Source organism: Anopheles ziemanni, chromosome 2, assembly GCF_943734765.1.
Source record: "Anopheles ziemanni chromosome 2, idAnoZiCoDA_A2_x.2, whole genome shotgun sequence".
NCBI lineage: Eukaryota > Metazoa > Arthropoda > Insecta > Diptera > Culicidae > Anopheles > Anopheles ziemanni.
The window spans coordinates 39715855-39743474 of record NC_080705.1 but is presented as its reverse complement, the minus strand read 5'-3'; the positions used below and the strand labels follow the sequence as shown (position 1 = coordinate 39743474).

General features: G+C 45.3%; 2 protein-coding genes across 2 annotated transcripts; both read right to left on the bottom strand.

Annotated features, from left to right (window-relative positions):
- Positions 1-1461: 1461 nt before the first annotated feature.
- On the bottom strand, positions 1462-16666 carry LOC131293551 (probable ubiquitin carboxyl-terminal hydrolase FAF). Its single transcript, XM_058321628.1, has 17 exons — positions 16525-16666; positions 15280-15485; positions 15022-15191; positions 9622-14942; positions 8313-8741; positions 8091-8230; positions 7691-8006; positions 7452-7605; positions 7206-7353; positions 6744-7118; positions 6537-6660; positions 5622-5728; positions 5192-5543; positions 4848-5110; positions 4537-4766; positions 4104-4453; positions 1462-2025 (listed from the first exon to the last, which is right to left on the bottom strand). The coding sequence occupies exons 2-17, from the start codon at positions 15402-15404 to the stop codon at positions 1462-1464; spliced, it is 9168 nt and encodes a 3055-aa protein (XP_058177611.1). The 5' UTR covers positions 15405-15485; positions 16525-16666.
- Positions 16667-19457: 2791 nt separating this feature from the next.
- On the bottom strand, positions 19458-27390 carry LOC131281830 (phosphatidylinositol-binding clathrin assembly protein LAP). Its single transcript, XM_058311186.1, has 15 exons — positions 27371-27390; positions 26635-27028; positions 25747-25889; positions 25599-25674; positions 25286-25306; positions 24634-24858; positions 24320-24513; positions 24117-24253; positions 23849-24017; positions 23498-23774; positions 23305-23433; positions 23115-23232; positions 22943-23045; positions 21919-22008; positions 19458-21363 (listed from the first exon to the last, which is right to left on the bottom strand). The coding sequence occupies exons 2-15, from the start codon at positions 26762-26764 to the stop codon at positions 21139-21141; spliced, it is 2037 nt and encodes a 678-aa protein (XP_058167169.1). The 5' UTR covers positions 26765-27028; positions 27371-27390; the 3' UTR covers positions 19458-21138.
- Between the last annotated feature and the right edge of the window lie 230 nt (positions 27391-27620).

The window sequence follows — 27620 nt, the reverse complement described above, 5'->3', positions numbered from 1 at the left end:
AAATCAGTTGTCGTTCCGAAAACAATTGCTGTGTGTGAACGGATATTGCAAGATCGTCATGTGACTTTTTGTGAGATAGAGACAACCTTAGGTATTACTGGGACCAGCATATACTTAATATTGCATGAACATTTAACCGTCAAAAAAATTAGCTGGTGTTGGATTCCACAAAATTTGTCAATCTCTAAAAAAAAGACTCGTGTCGATTGGTCGGAAGAAATGCTCGAAAAATACGATTGCGGTGCTTCAAAACCCGTCTATAATATCGTGACAGGGAATGAGTCGTGGATTTACGCGAATGAGCCCTTAACTAAACTGCAATCGACTGTATGGGTGTTTCAAGATGAGGCGAATCCAACCAAAGTTGTTCACGCACGAAGCACTTCTAAGCAAATTGTCGCATGTTTTTTCGAAAAAATCGCAACCAAACCTCTATAACAACGCAGAACAGTCTATTCTGAGTGGTACACAACAATTTGTTTGCCAGTTGCCTTCCAACAAATCAGGAAATTTAACCGCTGTCGACGGATCACCCGTCACCACGACAATGCGAGCTCTCACACATCGGCTCAAACAACTGCTTTTTTGAGTACTCAAAACATCGATTTGATGAGTCATTCGCCATATAGTCCTGGATCTAGCACCAAATGACTTCTTTTAATTTCCGTACGTAAAAAAATAAACTGAGAGGTCAACGTTTTTCATCACCTGAAGAAGCGAAGATCTCTCAAAAAAGAATCGTGTCGATTGAAACATTAAACATTTTTTTAACAACACAAATAGCGCTCGTATGTCAAAACGTTCTGAGTACGGATAACCTCAAAAACGTCTAACTTTACGATAAAATTGTTAATTAACAGATTGCATCACCAGTTTTTCCAAATCCCGAAACTTAAAAGGCAACCCTCGTAATGCTTGAAAATGGTCAACCTTTTTTCACCTTCTTGCAAACGACTTCAGTGCAAAGGATATTTCAATTCATTATTAAAGGTTAAACCATGGTTGTGTGTATATGTGTGTATGTGTGTGTTGATGTGTGTTGAAGCGTTGAGTTTTTCTGCATGTTATGTGTATCGTTCGTCCTTGCAAACCTGCTGCTAGAGTTACTCTTTTAGCTATTCCTGTTTTTTTGTTTTTTTTTCTTGTCCAGCCTTCCGCTATCAGTATTTCTAACAGATACAAATTAGCTCCTAGTTCCGCTTCGCACAACCGCCCGCGTGCGTTCACGTCCATTCAATGAATTGAAGCACAAAGTGTCCTCAAAACTTCCAGCTACACAAGTCGGCTTTCCGATTCACGTGTCCCTTCAGCTCTTCGCGTCTGTGAAAGACAATCTACTCCAGCATCCTGCCTGCTACGTCGCGTATGACACGTTACGGTGTAGATATGCCATCATCTCACGCGGCCAAAATGATTGCACATTTTGGGTTATATGCTTCACAAGCAGTCCACCTGGTTGTGCTAACTGGTAGCCGATTGTTCACCGTCGCCACCGGGCCCAATTCCGGAACGATCCTTCTTGTTGGCCATCAATGTACCCGAGGGGCTCGAAAGGGCCACGGACGACGATGGTGATACCGATGGCGCTACGTTCACAAGCGACAACTGAGGTGATGTCGTGGCACTACTACTACTACTAGGTCCTACTACTGCCGGCGCCGTGGACGCCTTCGACGTCGTGTGTTCTGTCGATGCCACCGAAGGGTGGTCGGAACTAATATCAACGCTGGACATCCCAACAGTTAGTTGCTTCACCGCCGAACCGGGCCGGACCTGATCACTATCGATGGTGCCGGGTGGTCCATTATGACCATCGCCGTATGCTTGCTCGGCGCTTCGAGTCGACATCTGCGGAGAGTAGATGGTCGTCAATGCCGTGCCGGATGACAGACTGCTGGCCGTTACAGGTGGCGGTAATGCCGTCTTTTCCATCTCTTCCAGCTTCTCCATTACATCGTCTGTTGGATGCATTTCCGTCGGATCATGGCCAGCCGCTACATGAGCTTCCGGTTCCTGTTCCTGAATCTAAGAATATAAATGATATTGTTATACGTCGTTGTTATGCTAAATCAATTTAACACTGGAATGAATGGTTTATATTTTATTAAAAATGTGTCATACTACATATGACTACTAGTACATATAGCCCAAATTAAACACTTATACAACACTGCCGAATATAAATTACATAATACAATAGACTGTCGATTATTCGCGGTAAAGGGGTCCGCGACAGCCGAGCGGTAACGCCGGTTAGAAAATCGGCCCATGAGCGCCGGGGCTCACCACCTCGACGGCGTGGGTTCGAATCCCAACCGAGACCGGACCCTCCCCTGTACGAGAGGACTGACTATCCACGTACAACAGGGAAACAAGTCTCGTAAGCCCTTAACGGGCAGGCATGACCAAGAGGTCGTTACGCCAAGAAGAAGAAGGTGGCATGTTAACCGAGAATAGGCCAATTTCAAGAAAAATCCATAATAGGCACGGTAAACGAAGAATAATCGCCAGTGTAATGGTGAATCACACTACTCGATCCGTCAAAAACAATTGTAGTATTCATACTCTTTCATTGCATGCGTAATCTGGTTAAAAGCCCAAACAACCAGTAGTTCATTCAATCGCGATATAATTGAATATTTAACTAACTTTATCGTACCTTTAATGTGTTCAAAAGACCTACAAACAAAAGTACGAAAACATGTCAACAAAATACATTTAAAAAATACTATATTTTATCGTTCATGGAAACGTTTTTAACCCCTGCACATTCCTGCCAAGCCGAACATATGGCCCAAAATTTTACATTTTTGTATAGTTTTTTATCTAGAACCGAAGAAAAAAATCTATTTTCCAAAAAACATTGGGATTTTTTATTAAATGATGATCAGTTTGCATATGTATTATTTGTGACTGTGATCAGTACAAATTACACTGTTTTCAGGGCCAATTCGTCGGCATCAAGCTGCTCTTTGTTGGTAGTAGGCAGTCAATTGCACGCGCACTGTTTTTGGTTTGGTTTCGTTAGAAAGCACTTTGGGTTTGTTAAGTTTAACTTTGCCATTATCGGTAACAACATTGGCGCGACAACAACGCGACATTTTCTCGTCGCGTCAATGTTGCTACCGATAATGGCAAAGTTAAACTTAATGAGCCCAAACTGGTTCCTAACGATGCCAAACAAAAACCTTGCGCGTGCAATTCACTGCCTACTACCAACAAAGAGCAGCTTGATGCCGACAAATTGGCCCTGAAAACAGTGTATTGCTGATAATACGCACAAATTTGGTTCAATTACATTGATTAGTGTCAAATATATGAATACAAGTATACAAACAAATACACTAAAAGGCATCGTTTGACGTACGCGAACACCCATTTAACGTTTTCGCTAAATTGCGAAGAGAGAAAACTGCAGCTTATTAGCCGTTGCTGACAGTCACATCGGTTTGAGCGAAAACGATAAATGGGTGTTCGGGAAGTACAAACGATGCCTTTTAGTGTAAGAACGTGTTATCGAAGCAGGTGCACTCGAAATAAAGGACGCGCAACAAAAGTAGAAACAAAACGCGTGTTACAAAAAACTGCCCGAGCCAGGGCAAAGCTGTACAACTTCCATCGGCTTACCCGAGTCAGGATTGGGCAAAACTATGAAGGGATTAATTTAAAAAATGGTTTTATTGCGAAACTGAAGTTGCAATTAGAAGTATAAGGGTTTTGAGAAAAGGGGTTCTGAGCATTATGACCTACACAGCCTTATAGCAGCTAATTCAGTATTCGGTACAATTTGTCCATTATTTCTGCAATACCTAGTTTTCCCCTTATTACTTTCTTTATAACAGAGCCAACCACCCAACGAGCTAGCGACAGTAAAAAAAAACTCACGATAATTCGGGATTCTGCTGTAACATAAAACATACAACTAATAGTAGGACATTTCGATTGACATTTTTTTAGTTTTATAGGCTATGCCAAAAATTAGTATTTGTTGCTTTGATACAGATGCTTAAACCCCCTACGTTCCATTGAGCAATAAAGGTGACATCAGATAGTGGTTTAATTCATATGACCGAAGCTGTACTTATGTTTCAGTATGTACGTACCTCCTCGGGACACAAATCAAACGCCATCTGGAGAATCTCTCGTACAGACTGTGACTTTTCCAGCAGGAACCCATTGGTATTGTCGTTACTTTGGGCCGGCGGGGACCACGAGTTGTAGTTGTACTGGCTGTTGCCCGTGGTGCGATGTTTCTCCAGCTCCTCCTGCAGCCACTCGATGGCCAGCGTCCACTGTTTCGCCAGCGCCACGTCGGTGTGTAGTTTGTTTAGCGCCACGGTGCTCTTCGAGAACAGGTGCACCATACATTTGATGCACTGGTAGGCACGTTTCTGGTAGTTCAACTTACTCCGCCGAATAATCTCCAACAGTCCGTCCCGGTCGTGACCGACGCCTGTGAACACGCCCGCACAAAAAGAGAACCTCGTTAGGTACCAGAAAGGGAGCAGCAGCACATATCATCATCACGCCACTCACCCAACAGTGCATTCATTATGCGAATGCCTTGCCAAGAGTCTTCGATCAGCAGTATGTGCAGCAGCAGGTCCGTGTAGTGCTTCATATCGTGCCAGTACACGTAATCGCACTGGAACAGCAGTTCCATCAGTATGTTGCTGGAGAACTGCGGATTCTCCCAGCAGCAGTACTGCAGCAGTTTAAACCCGTCCTCGCCTATGTTCACATCCTCCAGCAGGCGCTTGATGTAGCTGCAAATGACAGTATATGCAAATATTAGTACCTAGATAACGAAAGAACTGTTTGTGACGGTCTTCGGTAACGACACCTACCCGCTACGGTTGTAAAGATATTCGATGCACTCTTCGGGCACTGGTATGAGCGCGTTCTTGCGAGTTATGTGCTCATTTATGTACTTGTTTGGCAGCACCGGCGACCCATTGATGGCGCTTCGGCAGCGCGACGACACGTCCATCGATCGGACCAGGTGCGACACGACGTGATGCAGCTTGCTCAGATCCGGATACTGATACTTGATCGTTGGCCCCGTACCATCGTCCATTGCGACCTTCATGAACAGCACCGGTACGTTCAGCTGCAAAAGCAAAACACAATTAGTATTGCCGGTCAGCTTAAAACCACACCAAACACTCCCCCCCCCTCCCGTCCGAAGTACCTTGATGAGCTGACACTCCTCGCGGTAGCCAAATCCGGCGTACATCGAGAACAGACTGAAATAGTGCGGCAAGTGTTTGCCGTGCTCGGGCACGTCCGATTTCAGCAAGGCGAGCACGGCGACCAGCACCTGTTCGCACAAGCTGCTTCCCTCGAAGCCAGCCACAGGCTCGTCCTCGGCCGCGTAGTGACAAAAGGAGACGACCAGCTTCGCGAAGCACGATCGAATCTCGGGCAAAGGGGCGGCTAACAGATACTCGCTCAGCCGGCCCGGCGGGTCCAGCAGCACGTTCCGTGCGAACCATTCCCGTATGACGGCAGATCCCTCGAGCGGCACGCGGAATATTTCATACCTGTTGCAGAAAAACAAAAACACACAAGATTAGTAGCTGATAAAAATTAGCAACCACCGAAGCTTTGTTAATACTCACCAATCCATCACCTGACCGCGAATCGTTTTCTTCGTCTTAAAGCCCGAATGAAACAGAAACTTTGCGGCCAATCGGACCTTCAGCAGACACACCTCCTCTTGTCCTTTCTGAATCGGGAAATAAACATAAATGATGATGAGTCTGATCTTTAAAATGTCGGCGCACTTCGTGGAAATCATCATGAAACAAAACCCATTTACAAAAAATTGAGACCAACATCGGATGGAAAATTATCATGGAATCACATCTTTATCTGCAGTAGCCTTAACCCACTGACATTGCCTCCGACTTTATTCAGTGGCTTCGTTCCTACTTATATGATCATTCTTATGATGTAAATCTAAATTCTAAAGGATTCTATCAGCAATCTCCTTTTCTTCTTTTACACTTCTTATCTGTAGTTACCAATTGAAAACCCAAACATTGCGCAGATGCAATTCGATACGTGATGCCTAAACCCCGGACAATAAGCTTATCTGGGATCCGCCACAGCCGAGCGGTAGCGCCGTTTAGAAACCACCTCGACGGCGTGGGTTTGAATCCCAACCGAGACCGGATCCTCCCCTGTACGAGAGGACTGACTATCCTGACTAGAAAGCCCTTAATGGGGTAGGCATGACCGAAGGCGGTCGTTACGCCAAAGTGAACTTATGGGCACCCTATAGGCAGTACGTTTATGGCCAGTTTGCTCGAATGGCTACTATGAGCAGTATGTTTAATAGAGCTTACTTTGCTTTTAATAGTTGTGATACCCCTAATACATTTAAGCAATTAAAAATGGAACCAAATTGTACATAAGATTTATAAGTTATGCACGTTTTTTGCATGCATTAGCCACAGTTACTCATCGGGACTTTGTATATTCGTTGAGTTTTTTCTAACAAATAAACAACGACAAAAAAAAAACAAACTTACCACGAGCAGCCAGACTGGAATCTTATTCTTTGGTTTGATTGGAAACTCTGTCAGTTTTTTCATAAAGTTGAAAAACTCTACCGAGAAAAGCATCCGTGAGTGAAGGAATCGTATGTTTTGTATTCTAGAAAATAGATAAAATCAAACAAAACATAAGTTATTCGAACCCGTGCTGAAACAAAACAGAGCAGGATGCACAGAACGAACCGTATGCACCGCTCCACGATCGGCTCCATGAGGAAGTAGTAATTATCGCTCTGTGCCAACGAAAGGCTCTCGATGTCCGGCTTCACCTGGGCCCTGATATGTGGTGGCAGTGAGAAGTAATCCAGACGCCACCAGAATGCATTTTTCGGCGGCTTCGCGTAGTAGACGTCGTTGCGCGTGTAGAACAGCATGTACGCGTTCCACCAGCGCTTCTGCCGGCGATACTGTACCCGCTTCAGATTGTTGTCGTACACCTCGCCCATGTAGTCACCGCCGAAGCACTGCGCCTTCATCTCCTCATCGTCGTCCATCTTGCACTCCGTCACCTCACCGTCGTCAAACTTGTACCACTTCTTCTGGCCGGTGGCATAGTTTCTGAGGGGCGAAAGGGAAATACATGCGGTGTTTAATATGGAATGATAAAAAGAATGTGCGCGCTTCTTTGTGCATGCCACTTCTTACTTGTGAAGGATATAGCTATAGTAATGGCCACCGGATGCTTGCCCACTGTGCACGACGATGCCGGTCAGCTGGTAGCGTGTCGAACCTTGATCCTCCTGGTTGGGCGCCACGTTGATGACTTCACCCTCCAGCTTCGCAAGACCAGAAACTTGGACGTGGATAAAAAAAACAGCGAAGAAAAATAATGTTTGTTGGAAAAAAAAGTAAGAATAAGCCACAATACACGAGAAACAGCTTTTAACCTACCCGTGTATGGCTCCATATCTAACACCCTCGGGAACTCGAAATAGTCATTATACTTGATAGCACACACCCGTTCGTAATCATATTCGAAACGCTTCAATTGTATTGCTAGAACGGGCGGCAGTTTGCTTACACACAGCCGTTTCACTGTCACGACCTGGCGAAAGAACAGAGTGCAAAGTGTTGGAAATTGTGTTTAATGACCGAACGACACAAAGCCTCCTCCTCTCAATCCTACGCACCTTTTCATCACATTTATCACAGTGGTACGCATCGGCACCTTCCAGTATTTCGCCCCGAACGTACTGCTCCAGCGAGTCCGTCAGCGAGCTATGGTTTCTTATATCGACACTAAGTACACTAAATGGTTCATCCTTGCTGTACCGGTGCGGGCAGTCTTGGCATATTTTCTGATCGCTAAAACATCCACCCAACGTCGCAGACATCAGCTGCTCGCAGTTCAGGGCTTTCAGGCCTTCGTCAATGCTTTCAAAAAGTGACATAAAAAATTCCACCGCATCCTGCTGCTCGCGTAGATTCACTGGCTCCCCTTGTAACCTACGACGAAGACGAGCCAAGAACAAGAACGAAAACAGATCTTAACACCTTAGGGGTTTCGAGACCATTTTGCGAGGTACTTACTTGAAATGTCTCCAGAGACCACGAGGTACATAATACTGTAATGCGCTATGACCAAGATAGCAAAAGATTACCATCACATACTTCAGTATGCCGATGTGATAGTTCTTTCCTCCATCGTCTCCATCCTTCTGCACGGCGGGCTAAACCACGTCCACCAAAAAAGGTACAATTAGTCACATTTACAACGCATCGCTCATTGCTCCCCCGTCACCATCATCCTACCAAAGAATGTCCATCTGGGTCTTCGTTGAAATCTTCCCTCTGATCGGTCACCGCCTGGTGAATACGCACGATACCGTTCCGCAGCGCTGGGACCATGTAGAGCTGCTGCAGGACAGAGTTCATGTAGCACGTGGCGCCGGCATTTTTTAAGCCACAGAACCCATGCGGTGCGCGGGGTGAGTCGGGTGGCAGATACTCCCAGTCGCGCACCGGTTCAATATCCTCGAAAAACATATCGTTCAGCAGCATCGCAATGGTGGACATGAGCTCGATGGAATTGTGGCACAGTGCCACCAGCAGATCGAGCGCAGCTGAAATGGTGCGCGGCGTACGGCACACTGGTGGTGGCAGGGGAAAGTTTATCTCTTTCCGGCATCGATAATGGATGTACTGGAACGACGCGTTGAACACGAACTCCTGGACTAAATCCTGAAAAATTGTGATTTAAAGAAATAATTATTTTTAAATTCAAATATATGAACTACAGCAACGCGTGAAAATAAACCGATATCCATAAAAATGTAAATATAATAGCTTATAGATTCTTCTTCTTCTTTTCCTTCTTCTTCTTCTTGGCGTAACTACCGTCTTCGGCCATAGCTTACTAGAGTTTTTACCTTTGCGCACATGGATTGTCAATATTCTCGATCAGAGGAGGCACAGTGGTTCAGAGTCCGGGGTTAAATGAATAAATGATAAATGATAAATTTCTGACTGAAATAAGGACGTCTGCAGCAAAATTCTTTATAAAATCACAGTTTAGTTGACTGTAGCTGCAGGTTTGGTGCTCACAAAAAGTAGTAGCTAGTAGTAAACTAGAAATCAGATTGGAAACATGAAACTGTATTGAAAAATCTAAAATGTAAAAGTATAAATATTGGTATTAATTCATCAGAAACAACCGAAAACTGTGTGAAAAATTTAGACGGTCCAGAACGCCCCTCTGGCTTTGCTACTGTGAAAGGGCTCATGGGCTTCAAAAGTTTGTTGAGAGCAAAATTTCAAGTCCAAGATACGAGAACCAAAACAGCTATAAAAGATGTGAGATCAGAGACTTCTTGTGAATGTCCATCGTTACACACCGAAATCTCAATCATATCCTGAAGAAGGAGAGTCCACCTTCGCAAAATGTACAAACTACTTAATATTCTGCTCTGATTCACCCGTAAGTAATGAAAAAAGGTTCGATTTAACAAAACAAATAACTGGAATAGTATCAGCTTACTTAAGAGGTAAAAGTGTAGACTGCTATAAAAAAAAAATAATACAATAGATCGGTAATTAATTGCGCATGTTTAATGTGACTCACCACCAAAAGCGTATTCAGACAACGCTTATCGTCCGGCTTCATATGGTACACCAGAGCCCGGGTGAGACACAGGTGCCCTTCCAGGATGTCCTCGTGCACCAGCGTTTTGCCATGCTCGGCCACATTGTCCCGCACCCAGTAAAGCCACTTGATTTCCTTGCTCAGCAGCTCCTCGGTGTTGAGCACGAGCGCATCGTGGCGGCCTTTGTACTGCAGCAGCTGCGCAAATAGCTGCAAATAGTCCGAGCACGTCTCGGTGCGATGGTTAACGTCGCGCCAGATGCGATACAGCACCCGCACGACCGCCTGCAGCAGATCCTCGGACACCTCGACCGTTAGCATGGCCAGCAGCTGCTCGCGTGCGATCATGCGCATCTTGGCCGACGGATTCCCCACCAACAGCGAGCCCAGAAAGCTGTCCCAGAGACAGTCTTCGTTTTGCAGCGCCTTCACAACGTCTGGGTGCAGCGCGAACGCAAGTGTGAGAACTTCCAGCGCCACCTGCAGCACCTCGTAGTCTACGCTGCGATCTACGACGGCCACAAGCTGCTGCTGCTGCTGTTGCTGGTGGTGATGCTGCTGTTGCTGCTGTTGCTGCTGGTGGTGCTGCTGTTGGTGGAGCTGCTGTTGCGCATCGGAAGTTCCCGCCGGACCGGCCGAATTGCTGCTACTGCTGTTACAGCAGCTATTGCCGCTGGTGCTAGTGTCGCCATCGGTGCTGCTGCTACTGCTACTGTTGCTTGCGACGCTGCTGGTGCTATTTCGGCGCTTGCTTCCATCACTGACCTCCTCCGCCGTGGTAGTGTCCGCTGACACATCCTTGCCGCCCATCTCCGCTGATTTGGAAGTGAGCGTGGCCGAGGCCGGTTGTTGCTCACCGGCGCCATCACGCGCAATGAAGATACGTTCCCGCAGGGCGTCCCACGATACCGGTTCCCAGCTTACCGATGCCCTGAGCGCCACCTCCATGATCGCCTTTACGGTCCCCTGCGACGGGTAGGTCCACTCGCCCCGGTAAAGCTGGGTTACAAAGTCCGTCTCAATGGCACCGGGCCGGTTCTCCACCTCAAGGATGTACGCGGCCAGTCGCTTCGCGAACCCGTGCAGCGTATGCTCGCAGCGCAGCCCACCCCGCAGGACGTTGTGCAGTGGAGTGAACCGGCGCAGTTGGGCCTGAAACTGATCGAACTGCAGCATCTGATCGTAGAAGGTGGGCGGCGGCACCAGGTAGCCGACGGTGAGGAAGAAAAACTTTGCCAACCGCATGGCGCACCGGAAGGTGGCCCGCTTCGTGTGCCGATCGGCGCCGGGAGCGCTCGCCAGGGCGCATTTCTCCGACAGCAGCGCCAGCATGAAATCGGCCGCCCCACAGCTGTACCAGGCGTATTGGAACTCGAGCACGGTACCTAACAATGTCGCACTGTGGTCACCAGCAGCGTCATGCCCCAGCATCAAACCATCTCCCTTTATACTGCCACCATTTCCGGCGGTAACCGTTGGCGGCACCGCGACGTTCGCCATCGGGTGAATGGGAGTAGGCGGAGGGCCGACACTCGCCGGCAGCAACATCGCCTCCAGCACCTCCAGATTGTAGAGTACGCGAACGGGTGGTGGGTCGAGGAAGAGCGACTTGAAAGCTTCCCACGTACTGGCGATGGTAGCAAACATCACAGCCTTGGTGGTACTCGCCTCTTCCGGCAAGGACGATGCTGGAGGCGGAACTGTCACTCCCGGTGGTGTCGCCTCCACCCTTCCTTCCACGAGCAGCGCTTTCCGCGCGTCGTCCATCGCCGCCTGCGACGTGCGAAACAACTCGTACAGATTGCTCACCGTCAGACGATCGAGCGGCAGCAGGTGTAGCAGGGAGCGCACACTGTCGCGTAACCGTTCGTGCTCGAGCGCGTTTGCGAGTTGATAGACCTGCAGGAAGAATTTGGTATACTGCGGCCGACGCGCAATCACCGCGCCGGGCAGCGTGTCCTCCGATTCCGCGGTCTGATGCAAAAAGAGACGCGAATGGTAGCCCTGGCCAAGCATGCCACCACCCTGTGCCAAATGCTGCTGCTGCTGCTGCTGCTGCTGTTGTTGCTGCTGTTGCTGTTGTTGCTGGCCGTGCATGAAACCCGGATGCTGGTGCATCATTGACTGCTGCTGTGCCTGGAATTGATGGTGCTGCTGCGGCTGCGACTGCTGATGGTGATGGTAGTGTTGCTTGATCGGGTCGACGTAGTTGGCGCGCGGTGGCGAGCCAGAGCTACTTTCGCTCGAGCTGTCCGGTGAACCGGTCGCCATTAAACCGGACGAAATCGGTGTCAGCTTTGCACTGAGCGACATCTTGTCCCGCACGCCATAGAACGCGAGCGTCTGCAGTTCGTCGGGCGCTACGATCAGCTCACCCGTCGCGTTATCGTATAAATCGACGCGGATCTCGTTCGCCTTCAGTGCCTTGATGCGCCGCAGCAGACTGCGCTTGAATGAGTGCATCGTTTCGTTGCTGTGGCTGATCATCTCGACGTCGTCCAGCTGGCGACCGGGCGTTTGAAATTTGATTATCAGCTCGATGTGTCGTCCACGAACGGCATGGCACAGAGGCAGCGCTAGCCGATCGCCGACGAACTTCCGATCGCACTCGCGAATGTACTCCTGCAGTGTTCGCACCATCCGACACATCTGGTCCACGAGGAGCAGCTTCTTCCGTTCGATATCACTGTGCAGTCCACCTCCTTCTCCTTCTCCCGTGGTTCCACAGCCCGTCGTGGCGGTTTTCGGCGACTCGCTAGCGGCAGTCTCCGGTTCTGTCGCCTTTGGCGAAGAAGGAAACTCTCGCAGCAGCAGTTCCATGCTCTGAAAGGTGGCACGCAGCTTCTCGCAGCACTCCTCGATGAAGCTTTCGTGGTACGCTTCCACGTCCGCCAGCTGCCGGGGACCGACCGTCATCATCTCGTTCAGTATGGCAATCGCACGGCTTGCGATCGGCTCCGGAGCGGACGTAATCACGCGCCACAGATAGTCCTTACCAATCAGCTCCTCGCCGTTGTTGTACAGAACGTACGAGGTGCTTCGATGGTGGTGATGGTGGTGGTGGTGGTGGTGCTTCGCCGACACAATCCGTTCCTCCTTCGTGTTGACCGCCCGAAAGAACCGATCGAAGCACTTGATACCGTTCTCGGTCAGCAGCAGCGGGTCCAGCTTCAGCAGGTTGTTCTCGAAGAAGTCCCGATTGATGCCGGGGTCGAGATCCGGGTTTTCGCCCATGAGCTTGCTGAACCAGCGAAAGCACTCCTCTCGATCGCTCTCGAAGGCGGCATTCACGGCTAGCGAGTTCCAGATCTGCTTCGCCTGGTCCGCACACAGCCACAGATGGCCATCCTTGAGCAGGAACTTGAGGAAATCTAGCCTCTCTTGTATCTGCTGCGGATGGGGGTAACGATTGTCCAGCCTAAGCTTGGCCGGTTTCAGCGAGGGATCGGCCGCAACCAGCGCCCGCACGCGATTCATGTAGCAGGTGAGGCTGTTCGTTACGAGAATTACCAGCTTGTGCTCGTTCTGCAGCTGATCGATGATTTTCTGCCGGTTCATCGAGTGGTGCATGCGCGGCGTATGGTTTGGCGTCGTGTCGTACAGCGAGCAGATGTCCCGTATGAGCCGCAGCGCGGGCAACACCCACTCATCCCGACCCTTGAGTTCCTCGACGCACTTCACCAGCCAAATGCCTTTCTGTGCATCGCGTTCCTGCGAGCAGCTGTAGTCCAGAATCTTGACGTGAGACTGCAGCGCCTGCTCCAGCACCTCCAGCGGCGTATCGGCACTGTGCGCCAGGTTCCAGAACATGTTCAACACCTTCTGCGCCATCATGCCGTTTTTGTCATCCTCGGCCAGGCGCCGGTTCAGCTCCAGCAGCCTCTCGCGCTGCTTCCGACTGCCAGACTTCTGCATGCTGGTCTGAAAGCACCGAAACAGGTAGTCCAGCTGGTCGGCACTGAAGTCCCAGGCCAGCTTGGCAAGCAGGTCGTGCACATTTTTCGCGATCGCTTCGTGCTTGCCCTCCTGCGCGTTCCACACCGCGTCCAGGTCGTCGAACGTAAGCGCCCGCTCCTTGATCAGAAACCGCAATATCTTCTCCAGCTTTTCCACGTACTGCGACTGGTGGAGGGAGTCGCGCAGCACGATCCCGAGCACCCGATTGCTGCGAATCCACAGGGCCATCTTGTTGGCGCTCAGAAAATCGCCGTCCTCCTCGGCGATCAACCCGCGGTGTGGGTAGATGGACACATAGCTCAGCACCCGGTTGATCTCGTTCAGTGCGTTCATTTTGCCATTAAAGCTCGATATCTGCAGCACGTGCAGGATGATTTTCAACCGCGCCATCTCCAGCTCGTTCAGCAAACTCTCTTGCCCAGGGACGCGCGTCAGCAAGGCACGGGCAAACTTCACGATTCCGGTCATAAAGTCGTTCTTCCCCTCGAACACTACCTCCCGCTTGAGCTCGGCGTCCGTGAGGCTCTCGAGTACGGTCAGCACGAACCGGCATCCGGGCAGCAGATACCGCTCGATCGTTTCGACGGTTAGATACTCTGCACACAGCCCGAACGGACGCAGCAGTGCGAACAGCAGGTGTAGGGACATCTTCCCTTTGGGCTTCTGTTTTTCGCCCGGCCCACCACCACCGCCGGATTGTAGGTCCTGCTCGCAATGATGCTGCTGATGCTGCTCGATGGCCATTGTCATCCGTTTGAGGAAGTTATCAAAGCCCTGATGGACACCAAACTGATTGATAAAATTGAGTAGCCAACCGCGCGGGTTTTTCGTCTCTAGCGGTGGCTTTGCGAAGCACACAATGGCTGCTGCGATGTCCTGCAGTTGCTGCTGCTGCTGTGGTTGCTTTGCCGTGGATAATGCGGGCGCATTGCTGCTGCTAGTGGTGGTACTGCTACTTTCGGTGCTGTCCGGCAAGGACGACGAAGACGACGATGAGGATGACGACGAGGAGGTGGCGGTTGGGTTGGCCAACGTGGACTGCACTGCAGGCGGCGGTGGCGGTGGAGGCGGTGTAACCATGTTTTCCGGCTGGCGAGCAATGTTGTGCACGTGAAACTTGTTCTCCGGATCGAACACGATCGCCAGCAGCTCCAACAGTGACTGATTGTCGCGCTCCATGTGCAGCGATGCCAAGCGTAGAAATTTGCAGCACGACTTGAAGATGCATACGTGGATGTTGTTCTTCCACGACATGACAGCTTCATCCGTGAGTATGTTGATGAACGAGGTCGCCAGCTCATTCTGATAGAATCGAACGCATGGTTCACAGTCTCCATCTACCCCTGAAAGAAAAAAAAACCAGCGAACACCCGAGTTTAATATAAACAGCCGTGGCACAGTTGTGGGAGCTTCAGAACATACCCGCGATCGATAGTTGTATGGCCGCATCCAGCAAACAATCGAGCTCCTGCGACGGTAACACCGGGACGACCCAGCGCGAGTTGGAAATTTTGGCATTCAACGAAGCAAGCTTTTCCACGGGGAAACTGCTAATGAGCGCCGCAGTCGTGTTGTTGCTATTACTGTTATGTCTACAACGGAGGAAACCCAACGGTGTCATTAGATTGTAAAGATTGCGTTTTAAAAATATCGCCACAATTATCAGCTGCGATAACTTACGCATTATCAGCTGTGTTGTTGCTGTTCTGATGCTCGCTCACTGTCGTTGTTTGACCATCTTCCCGTTGTTCCATTGCTTTGCCATTGGTTCGTTCCATGGACTGACTGACGGTATCGAATGTCATAGCAACAACCGTGGCGACTGGACCGCGTTTCAATCGCTTCCTCACAAGGTTATTCTATTCCGATGAAGATGCACTTGTATGCTGTCGAAAAGAAAAAAGTAAATGAGTGTTTAAGCAATCATTCTCTTCTAGTGCTGAAACTGAAGTTCCACCCGGGAAGAATGTGACTGTCGTAAGTAGAACGGTATACATTGTAGCCTTTTAGGGCGAAAACTTGTCTAATCATTTTATGGCGACTGCCTGTCTACGCATAAAATGCGTAGACGAACTACTGAACTGTATTTAGACGATGAGAACGGCGATTTTCTTCAAAAAAACTATTATGTCAATTATTTGTCACCATATCACTGATTCATTTTTAAACGCTCTAGAACAAACTACACCCATATTTTTCTTCACTACCATGCACAAATAGTTGCATCAAGTTATGAACTAGGGCAAATTTTTCTTCATTGCCAAATTGACCGACGTCCGGTGTGGTAGATAACAAAGAAACACACAAAAATCGATACACCAGTGCTTGCTGCAATGCAAGGATACAACCAGCACCGTCGTTCAGTACCAGCCGCAATCCTGGCGACTCCGTCCGATAAACGCACTTCCGCACCATTTAGCAATCAACGATCCCCAGAGAGGATCGCCCATTGGCCTCTGGATGCAATTTGAGCCTCAATGCACTGGGCGGTTGTTCCCGGTGCAGTCGACTCGAAATTGGTCACGGCCTACCTAGTCACTTTTCCTACCACCAGACACCACCTTCTCACGACAAGTTCTGCTCTTTTCGCACACACCCGTTTACGCACCACACTGGTAGACACAATTTCTCTCTTTCTTTTCACTTTCCACTCCTGCCGCCGTCATGCTGCTCCTGCCGCTTACGCTGTGCATGCAACTTCCGAACCGAAAAACCGATACCGGCCAAAATGGCCGACAGAAAATTGGTGATTTTTCCTCCACTTTAGCCCTGGAGCCGGACTGAATCACAATACCATTCGATGACGACGACGACGACGACGACAACGACGATGACGGCAGACAGGGGGCAGTTTATAAATAAAAATGGCACCTTCGAGCAGACAGCCAAAACTAGCCTGGAAAACACACTGCGTCTCGTACTTACTCTACGTTTTCTAACCGGAGTCACCGACCATTGGAAGGGTAATCCAACTAACTGCAGAACAAAGCTGACTCAGTTTTCTAGTGCTCACAGCTGCGGCCCATCAATAGACCACGGTCCATGAAGCAAAATCCAGAACGTACATTTAGCTTCGCGACGAATTGGCAAACTGTCGTCCGTCTGCTTTTTCCTTGCACTACACCTTTTCAGTTCGTGGCTGCTTAATAGTGTGCGGGTAGAGGGAACAACACATCGGACACGGAAAAGCTGTCAAACTTTTGCATGTGTCAGTTATGGAAGCCTAAAGGTGCTGTTACACGGATGTAACATTCGTTCCATTAGTAATATACCATTTTTTATGTTTCTCAAAAGATTTACGATCGTAGTTTACTGTTCCAGTTATTATTGAAACTTTTAAAAAGGAACCGAACATTCGAAGCTAAGCAGGCGAGATATCTGACCACAAGAAAGATGTTTTTCGTTGAAATATATTGTCGTTAACACGCCTCATTCGCACACTTCACATATTCAGCTACTTTCGTTAGTACAGTACAGTCACTACTTTTTCTACAGTAGTTTGGTTTGAAACATGTTTTCTCGGCATTGTTGCGTGATCTACTGTTGATGCACTCGTTTAATTGCACCTTAACTCACATGGGCGAGTCAGTTGAGTGTAGATTATGTGTACCATGCGAAACCAACACTAGAAAAATGACAGCTTTCTTCTGATTGTCCATTGATCCGCACAGGATCCTGTCTTGTTGAGGGCCGGTCAAACATATGATACTCGGCGAACATTACTTTCAACATATCCCTAGGTGTACGCTAGTGTTGTGATCTGCTGTTTAATGGTCAAGTGAACAAATTACAAAAAGCCAAATCCAATTGGTCCTATTAGTTGCTGGCTATTTGTTGCTCTCTATTTCAGATAAAATCATAAATCCCTGAACACCCCCCTGAACATTGCGTACTGGCACTTATTGCAGAAAATATGTTTTTCATTGCCTTGATGGCACGGATAGATGCAAACAAACGAAATACCGTGTAGGGAAAAGCTAATACACCAATGGGACTGTTATTACAAACCACTGAATCCTCAACACGACCTAACTCACCTTTAAGCCTGTTATCAGATTTAGGCTGTTATGAGCTGCAAATTTTCGTACGATCACTCATCAGTACGGATGCGCAAACAATGATAATAGGAACTCTGATGTAAGCAATTTGCAATTTTATGTTTATGGACGGGAATTACTTGTTAAGATTCACAACATATGTGAGTATAACATTGTTATTATGCACACCATGATAACAGTGAAATCTTTTCTTCAAACTATTTCCAGGACTATTGCTGACAGCAGTGAGTTTTGTGTGTGTGTGTATTTTTTTTTTGTAATGATCGGTCAAAACAATTTAATGAAAAAAATAACAACCAAAGTTTGTATAATCATAAGGAGGAGCAATGACACATGAACAATTTTATCGACGCTTCATTTTCTTGTTCAATAATTGATTAAGTTGCAAAGCATTGAAAAAAATTATACGTTCTACACGACTATTGAATTAATGTGAAGCAATAGACTTTTACTGTAAACAAAATTAGTGTGTTGGCCATCTTTATTTATTTTATTTTTTAATCTGAAAGCGATAATTTGCGTTAACGCTCAAAGTCTTTTGTAAAACCATCAAAGGGAAATATAAATCGTATTAAATTATGCAGCTTACATAATATTCTGTTTGTATCCGACGGGTTTCTCCGCGGGCGGGTGTGATTATAATATGTGATAACGTTTAGTCTAACGTACATCAACATCAAGAACACCTCAAAAGACCCTAATCTTCATCGAATGGAATTCAGAGACGAATTTAAACATAAGTTTTGGAATCTATTCTCAAATTAACCACACGTTGTTAAATTCGCCGAACTGATCATGACCTACGAGCCTTAGGGTAGAACATTGTGGCGTTAGTTTAAATCTCGACCAAGACTGGTCTTCCCATAGATCTACTATTTGTACAGGGTCCATGCTTACCGAAGGAAGAAATTCGAGAACACAAAAGAATACAATATTTACCGAGATTGATCCACTTTTTCTCCCACACGGAGCATGAAATCAATTAATTTCGGGACAAAAGTAAAAATGGTTAGTATATGCCAAATCTATATAACCGATTGATTCCATGTTACCTTTTAAAACCGTTGCATAAAAATATAAACCAGAAAAAGAAAAACCTGCACCCGCAGAAATAAAACATTGATCCCAAATATTGCTCTATTATACCGTGTTAGAGTTTATTGTTCGAATCATCTATTTTAATCATGAACAACTCTTTATGTATATATGTATCTGTATATATATATATAATATATAGTTTTTATAATCATTTTGTGTATATTCACTTTTTTGTGAGGATTTGTAGTTTTTGCTTTTTTTCATTATCCTCACCAACCAATGTAATGTTGAAAATCGTATGTAAAACAAAATATTTGACATAAATCTCATTCTTACGATATTTTTTCGTTTCTTTTCCTGGTCGGATGGGCATTCTATTCGATTTGTTTTAACAACACAATCAGTGAACATAATCAAATTACTTATAAGAATCATCAGATAGACGTACGTACCATAGTTTGAAGTGAAAAATCTCAAAGGAAGAGCACATGTCCGTCCAACTCAACGGTGGATTTTTGCTGACGTTAATTTAATAATTCAACTCGCGTACTTATCATTTTCTGTATGCCGTTATCGTACACAAAGTTCGTGTCAGTGAGCCTTTTTTCTAACTTAAACAAAACGGATCAGCTGTTAATAACACAATGTTTTTGGAAAACGATTTTTCTTCCAATTCACGATACTATCGTCCAGGATAAGTACACGCAATTTGATTTCACCTTTTTTCTTTTTTCCATTCAAATTCGCCATTCTCTGTATGCTCTCTTTCTCATAAAATAATCGTCCTTGAAGCAGCATCGGCATTACAAGGGAGAAAACACAACACGCTATGTTCTAAGTATTTAGGACTTATTAAGCTTTTCTTCACAGTAGTTTGAAGTATGATTCCTTCTTTATGTATGTATTTGCTCAACGTTTAGCTTAGCTTGCGGTCCTCGCCTGCACAAGGTGCAGCAGGAAATACAGTTATGTGTACAATATGAATAATATTACTACAATTTTTATTTATAAATACATGAATGCGGAGCTCTTGCCTCATGATAGTCCTTTCAGCGTTGCCACTTCTAATGTAAGATTTCCTACTCCATTCCTATGTTATTTTCTACTACGATATTTGCACTTCTTTGAATTTGCGGATACACAAGACATATTTAGGGGTTTTAACAGACAGTTAGGTAAGAGACGTGTTGCACAGTGTTTTGCAGTGTAGTAGTACGGAACGATTGAAGCAAATGGAACGAACGTCCTGCCACTCTTAGTGCTAGCGCCTGATTTCAAAACATCACTATATTCATATCATCTGAATAACAAAGTGCTACAGGTGCCGTTATGTGTTGATATATAGAGTTGAAGGAAAGAGCAGCTAATACTGCAACAAAAGCGACAACTGCCAATACATGTACTGCACTGCTAAGCAAGGCTACCTACTACAGAAAGATTTGCCTGTTTATGTACCCTTCATTCTTATAATCGATTTTTTCTAACATCATTTACATTCGTTATTGTTATCGTTATTGAGTAATTTTGTTTTCTATTGTAACATGCAGAGCAGACGCTTATTTACCAAACATAAACAACATTATCTTTTTTCCTTTCATCAATTTACGGGGGAAGGCAAGGTTTTAACATATTTTCATACAAAATTTGCGCGCATCCGTCACATTTCCTGATTGATCACATGTCAATAGAGGCCACAAAACGTAATAAAGTACATCCAGTACTGGAATGGTTAGAAGCTATAGAAGCGCAGGCGGATACTTTTTATGCCAGCATAGGGTACAATGTATAACTAATTTTTCACAATGAAGAACAAACAGACGATTAATTTCTCCATACATATTCATAGACGGCAATTTGGAATGCATGTTCATTTTGCAACGTCTCCACGAATAACCAAATGGTTGTAAACTAAGCTATTAATTGCAAAATGTCGAAACAAGGAAAACGCACCAAAAATTGTTGTCAGCATTAGGCTCTTTTCTGCTCCAAAACGTTTTAGTTTAACGTTTGGTGTACAAGCATCTGAATGTGTCGTTCAGCAAGGCTGTGCAGTTTCATGTTTGTTTGTTTTTGTTTCGTGTTTTCTTACGTTTTTTAAACCCATTCCGCTTCGACATTGTACAATGATAATTACTTTATACACAGAAACTGCACAAACGACAAAGTGTTTTTGAAGGGTTTTTTTTACACACGAACTTCTAGATAAGAATTATGTAAAACAAACGTGCTTTAAATTCTCTAGCGTTCGCGTACCTCCTCTCTTATTGCAACAGTGTATTATTTGTATGATATACTACTTATTTTTTCATTACACTTCATAGTAAACTTTCGTAACAGTGTCCTTATTAGCTCTGGCATTTTAAGGTGTTTTTTTTCTTCATATGAACCCCTCCGCGTGGTTCTGGGGAAATTGGATGAGCGTTTATCGTGAGTAGGTGTATATTTAGAGCGCCCCGAAAGGATCCAGCTGAACGTTTCCGGCTCCTGTCATACTGCCAGGTATTACTGGAACTGATTGTTGCATCGCCGGTTGCATATGCATCCCCTGTTGACTAGGTAGGGCCGATTGCTGAGGCGGAATGCCGGTAGGTATCATTCCGGGAGCAATCACCGGCGGGGCGCCTGCCATTGTAGCACCCATCATTGGCCTAATCTGGGTCATTCCTTGCTGCGAATGGACAAAAGGAATAGCAAATCAGAAATCTTTGATGTTAAGGCCTCTTTTTTAGGTCTGGTCCCACAGTCCCACAAACTCGACTCAAATTGTACACACAATAAGAATGGAATCATTTCATTTCAACAATCACACGTTCATTTGAAAAGATTTTTCTAGCTACGGCTGTCCTTGGCTGGAATTTTTAAGCAAATTTTGATTCTATTATAAAATGTGCCAGTTAAGCAGGACATCGGAAGAAAGCAAAAAATCATCACTTGTTGACTGATAGATGTTGAAAGTAAACATTGATTTAGAAGCGGAATACACATAGCTTTAACATGATTTGTTGCCTGATTGAAAGTAATATCGGTCAACGCATTAATTTTAGCAATATTCTACTATGATATCTCAACAAGCAAGCATGAATATACCGTTGGAACAGAGTCACATTTTCAAGTGAACGAATTTAATACATTCAATTTATTAGCTTCTATTTGGGTAAAACACACATCAAACAACTATACGAAAATGGTTGAATTAAGAAAAAAAACATTGAAAGAGGCTTACCTGAATAAAATATGCTGGCACTACAGGAAGGGGAGTGTGCGTGCTGGGATGTATTGTGCTAGGAACTGGAAAAACGGCCATACCTTGTGCCTGCCACAGCGAACCCAATTTTCACCCGAATGTAAATAGGACAAAACATACAACCCAAATGCAAGCAAACCATATATCAAAAAATAAGGTTTACGAATTTGATATATCGCAAGAGAAGTGTGCGTACATACATCCGAATACACACAAATCGCACATTTAGCGGCCAAAAGGGTTTGCCGTGGGTGAAGCACATGTCATGTATCAAACAAATAAAGAAGTTTTAAAAAAGGAACAGGAAAGAGGAACACAAATCCACCGAAAAAAGAAGAAAAAAAAACAAGAATGAAATAAAAACAGAATTAAATAAGTTACAAATTGATTAAAAGGAAACAAATGATACAATATCTATGGACAAAGTATTTACATTGTCAAACAAACAACTTATTGTTTTAACATAGGTCCGTGAAAAGCATGCGTTCGTAAGTTAGCACAATTGATCAAGACACCATTTAGCAAAGTCTATGGAAAAGCTACAACATCCTACAGATTAAATAGCAAGAATTCTGAAGAAAATGCAGTTGTAGAAGCAAACGTTTCCTATCATACGCTACTGTATGGGAATGTTGACTAACTTATGCTTTATTTGTCTTATTTACATCTGTCTCAAATAGAAAAAAATCCAAAGGCTTCATGTCATTGATTTGTCGTACTATTTGTCGGGGAAAAAGATGCAGTGTTCGCACGCCGTGAATGTAAATACACTTGAGTTAGAAAATTAAAAATCGAAACTAAGGGGATTTTCTTCTCTTTCACAAATTACGTAATTTACAAGTATGCTTGGGTAATGTAAAACGTACGGGGAGATATTATTAATGACTAGCAGATTACTAACCAACTTTCAATTGTCAGTCTGAGTTAATGATAGTGGAAAATCATGTTACAAGAGGTTAGATAAGCTAGTACGGTCAGCTGTTGGACTACGTTATTTGTTTACCATTGGTTTGTAGCCGGTCTGATTGGTAGCCGGTTGTGGCTGTGGGGACCATCCAGCGGAGCCAGTTTTGGCCGATGTTTTCGGGGAGCTCCATTGTATGTTCCTTGAAAAGGATGGGAACATAGAATAAGCGATCTTCTTTCGAAGGATGTATACGATCTAGAAAACTCACTTTCCACAGTTTGACTTGTTTATAGTCAAACTTTCAGCTAACGATGCGAGTGAGCTATCCAAGTCTCCGGTCAATACTTTTCCAGGCTGGGTGGTTGCCGCAGGTGGCGCACTGGCTCCTACGGTGAGAGACGAAATGTAACAGGTCGATTTGCGTGTGTACCCACCACCCTCAATGCAATATAACTTACCATTTTGTTCCAATCCCCCGAAAACGGACGTAAAATTGTTATCCGACACGAATGTGTCACCTGCTGTAACTGCTTGCCCAGCAGACGTCATTCCAGCAGCTGGTGCACCAGCCATAGCTCCATTGAATCCTTTGATAAAAGCGACATTTACTTGTAAGCGCTGCCCTTTTTGAAATATAAAACATCAGTTTACCTCCATTGCCCATCCAATTGTTGGCACCAAACGCATTGACCGATCCGACCGGGACCGCGCTAGTCACGGTTGGTGCCGGTGTGGCAAAAACATCCGCAAATGGATTGCCCAGCTGTAGCAGATCATCGGAAGCGCGGGACGCACCAGCTACTGCTTGTGGATCCAGTGCTGGCTTCGGAGCTTCGAACAAGTCGACGATATTATTTTGACTAGCGGTGGGCGACGACAGGAACGGATTGGTTATTGCTGTCGCCGTGGTCGGCGAAGAAACTTTCGACTGGAATTAGTTTTTAATACAAGATCAGAGGTTTTAGAGCATGAGAGCAGTTTGAGAGCGTTCCACAATCTTACCTTGTACTGATTCATCGCAGCTTCTTCCTCGGCAAGGGCTTGTGCCTTTAAGCTTTCGTCGATCATGCCGTTGGTAGGGCTATCAAATTTACTCGATTCTGCAACCGTTCCAAACGAGGAACTGGTGGAAGCGAGAGCATTAACGCCACTTTTGACATTCTTTTGATTGCTGTACGAAAGAGACAAGCAAATGTGGCTAGTTATTTAGCTATCTGCTATACGCAGAGAGAAGCATCATGTAGAATGCTAAACATTCCGCCACGTTTACCTTGCCGTTTGAGTTGGGGTATTTGCTGCGGATCCCTTTTTGCCCTCCAGCGCTAGCAAATGTTGCTCAAGTGCGTCCAGCAACGAACTTGGGGCTTTGGTCAAGTCGGGCAAATCGCCCTTATCAATGCCCACATTCTGTAAAGATTGCCGTGTCAATACATTGATGAGAGAGTCAACCAAGTTCGAGGAACCAAAACTCACCTCCGCCACCTTAAGGAACTCTCCGACGCGATCCATACGAGTTAGAAACTTTTTGTACAGATCCAGTGCATCGCGGCATTGCTTTTTGTTCATGTCGAAATACTTTTCCAACAGATTAATAATGCCATCGTTGTAGCAAGCAAACAGCCGTATCAAATCGCGGAATAGCAACAAGAAGCACATGTTGATAACTCCTATCGTTAGCCGGTTATTAAAATAAAGAAAAGGAAAAATTGAACAAAACAACGGAAACCGATAGTGAGCCTCCAATTTTAGGTGCATCTTTCTTGTCATCCTCCAACGCTGCTTCTTACCGTTCGTGAGATCGTTTGCTGTACAGTCAAACTCGAGCAACGAATCCAGCTGAGCCTGCAGTATGGGTAAGGTCTTCAGTAGTTTTTCGGCGTGCATCATGCGCAGCGAGCCCTCTTCCTTGCCACGTTTCATTTTGCAAAAATCGAACGCCACGGTACGGTACGACAGCGCCTTTTCGTTCAAATATTTAGCGTACCGTCGTATGAACGGAGACATATCGTAGCCTGAAAAAATTAACGAGTTTGGAATGATTTCTGCCAAATAAATCACATCGATGTATGAAGGCTAAACAATCGAGAAAAAAAAAACAAAATACCAATAGAAAAACTTTGAACAATTGAATTCAATAAACACATTGCAAGCTTAACATTTCAAGCTGTGTACATTACTTCCCATTCCTAATGATACACAAAATTTAGCTTAAAGATAATCAAATCATAAAAAGGCTACTCACAACATCCGTCTTATATACATCACCGAATGTTAGTTTAATGTTATTTAGAATAAGAATGAAAAGAGATATTGGGGAAAGTTGTTAAACAATGGTGCCTATTCTTCATTTAAAAAGACAAATCGTCTTTAGCACACATTTTATTTAGTAGCCATGACTATCAAACGACGAAAAAATATGAAAGAGGAACAACTACTTACCCATTCGAGCGCCAACGACACCTACAATTTTTCGCGAATGACAATTTGAAGGTAGAGAGATGGTTAGTCGGTAGAGAAAAAAAAAGAAATGGTTTAAGGCATTTGTTAGTTCGACGTTGCTAATGTTGCTCTACATAAGCAGCGAGAATGGGACCTCACGAAAAGTGTTCCATATTGTATTCTGATCGGTAAAGGTCAGTTTCGGTTAGAATTTGTGTAAGTAATTGATTTTAGTATAATGTTGTTGGGTAATTTGTCTGGTCTGCGGAATGTTTTATGTACGCTCTGACGGGTCCTCTACAATGATATCTACCTTGCACGCCACCCTTGTCGAGGAAATTGTTCAGCTGGAATGACGAGTTACTAGACGCCAGATATTGTATAAATCGCTAAAATCAGAAGATGCAAGTTAAAACTAAATTACTACGAATGTTCGACGCAAATTTTCGATAGTATTTTACCTCATTGCCATAGGCCAGCATATGATGGGTTGTGATAAGTGCCTTGTATACCACGACCCAGTTGGCATTCTGCGACCGTTCGATTAGTAACGTGGCCAGGTGCGGAATCGAAACGTTCGGTTCGTTGGTGCAATGTACCAAATCTTTAAAAAAATACATACGAAAGTTTATGAGATGCTTTGTCAGCCAGTTGTTTGGTTCTAACTAAATGGATGTGGGCGACGAATCCTGTATCTGACATTGCCCATGGTAGCAATCATTGGAAAGAAGCACTATCAAGAGAGTTAAAGCAGCATGCGGCGATAAAGCAAAAGAAATGTTCTTGTCGTTTGGGACATTAAGAGTGGGCAGTCAACATATGCATGTGGTTTCCATGTATCGTTATCGTTCAGAGGGAGGATACCAGTGCCAGGCTCGTTACTAGCAATAACTCACTATCTTTTTGTATTCTGTTTCTCATTTCTTTTCATGATTGTGTTCTTCCAACAATCGCTAGCGAGCAGTGGCTTTTTACATAAGTATCACAAAACGTATTTACAATCAAAGTCTCTAGCGAGGCAAAAGAAAAAAGATTATTTTATATTCTTGCACTTGATGTTGCGCTGGCGTACAGCGTGCCCCTTACGCAAGGACTTGTCAGCCACGGGCAGGACGTCCATGCTGGAGCATCGTTCCGAGTTTGTCAATGATATTCGACCGCGTAGTGCGAAAAGCGAACATAAAATTTGGGGGCACCAAATGTCAATAAGACAAATCCAAATTCATCGAGGCCAAGGGTATCCCCACTCCCCAGCCCCCAGAAACTGCTCTCACTGACCGTTCGCTATCGTCTGATTGCCAGCAGATACAAGATTCGTCATTACTCTAGATCACGATGTCAACACTTACAATCGAGATGCTTTTTCTTGGGGCCAATCATTTCCTCTGTGGTCGCTTTGCACACGGATTTGGCCAGCCCTTGTCCAGCAAGACTGTGCCGTGCAGCCAACAACCTGTCATTGATCGTTTGGCCAGCCATGTTGACTACGATATCCTTTTTAGCTTCCCCGCTGAATCAACGCCCAGTCGCTGTCCCCTTCAATAAGCACTTTTCTAGAACTGGATGTTTTTTTCACTTTCGTGCTTTTCTCCTGTTAAAGAACAATTCACCTTACACTGTGCCCTTTTTCCAAACTTTGATAGTTCAGCGACACTACTGCTCTCGATGTTCACGCACCCGAAATTATGACACACGTAATGACTCACACATACATACACACACTAGCACAAGCGCACACCTGCACTGCCACGGAATTTTTAGGCAAAAAAATTCTCGTCAATTTGCTTTCTTCTTCCAAAACATTTCAATTACAACTTATCATGAATTTATTGTAACGCGGCCGTAGGACGTACTGGCGTGGCTGGCGTATTAGTTTCGTAATGTTCACGGTAAAAGCGAATCAACAATCTGTTCTATATTCTTCTTCTCGTTGGATTCGATTCGGTTTGCGAACGAAATGCCAATGCAATAAAATGTGAACACGGTTTCTCAGCTCACTCGGGCGAAGATGCAAGAATTCCGCAGGGTGCAAGATAAGTGTTGCCACGAGAATCCGACGGAGTAGAAATTTTGTCCACTAGTTACCCGCAAAGCAATGCACGCACGCATACGTACTAGCGCCGCCCGTCGTGTACTCAGTATTTTTCAATCTAATTTGTTCTTTTCATTCTTTATTTTAAAGATAAAAAACGAAAACGACAAGTACGGTTATGAGGATGGGTCGACTTCTTGCCACAAATGAGTAGAAAGGACAACGTTGCACTTGCGTTGCGGTTGTCAAGCTGTAGAACAGGTCCGAAAGATATGAAATATATTATTTTGCCTATATTTCAAT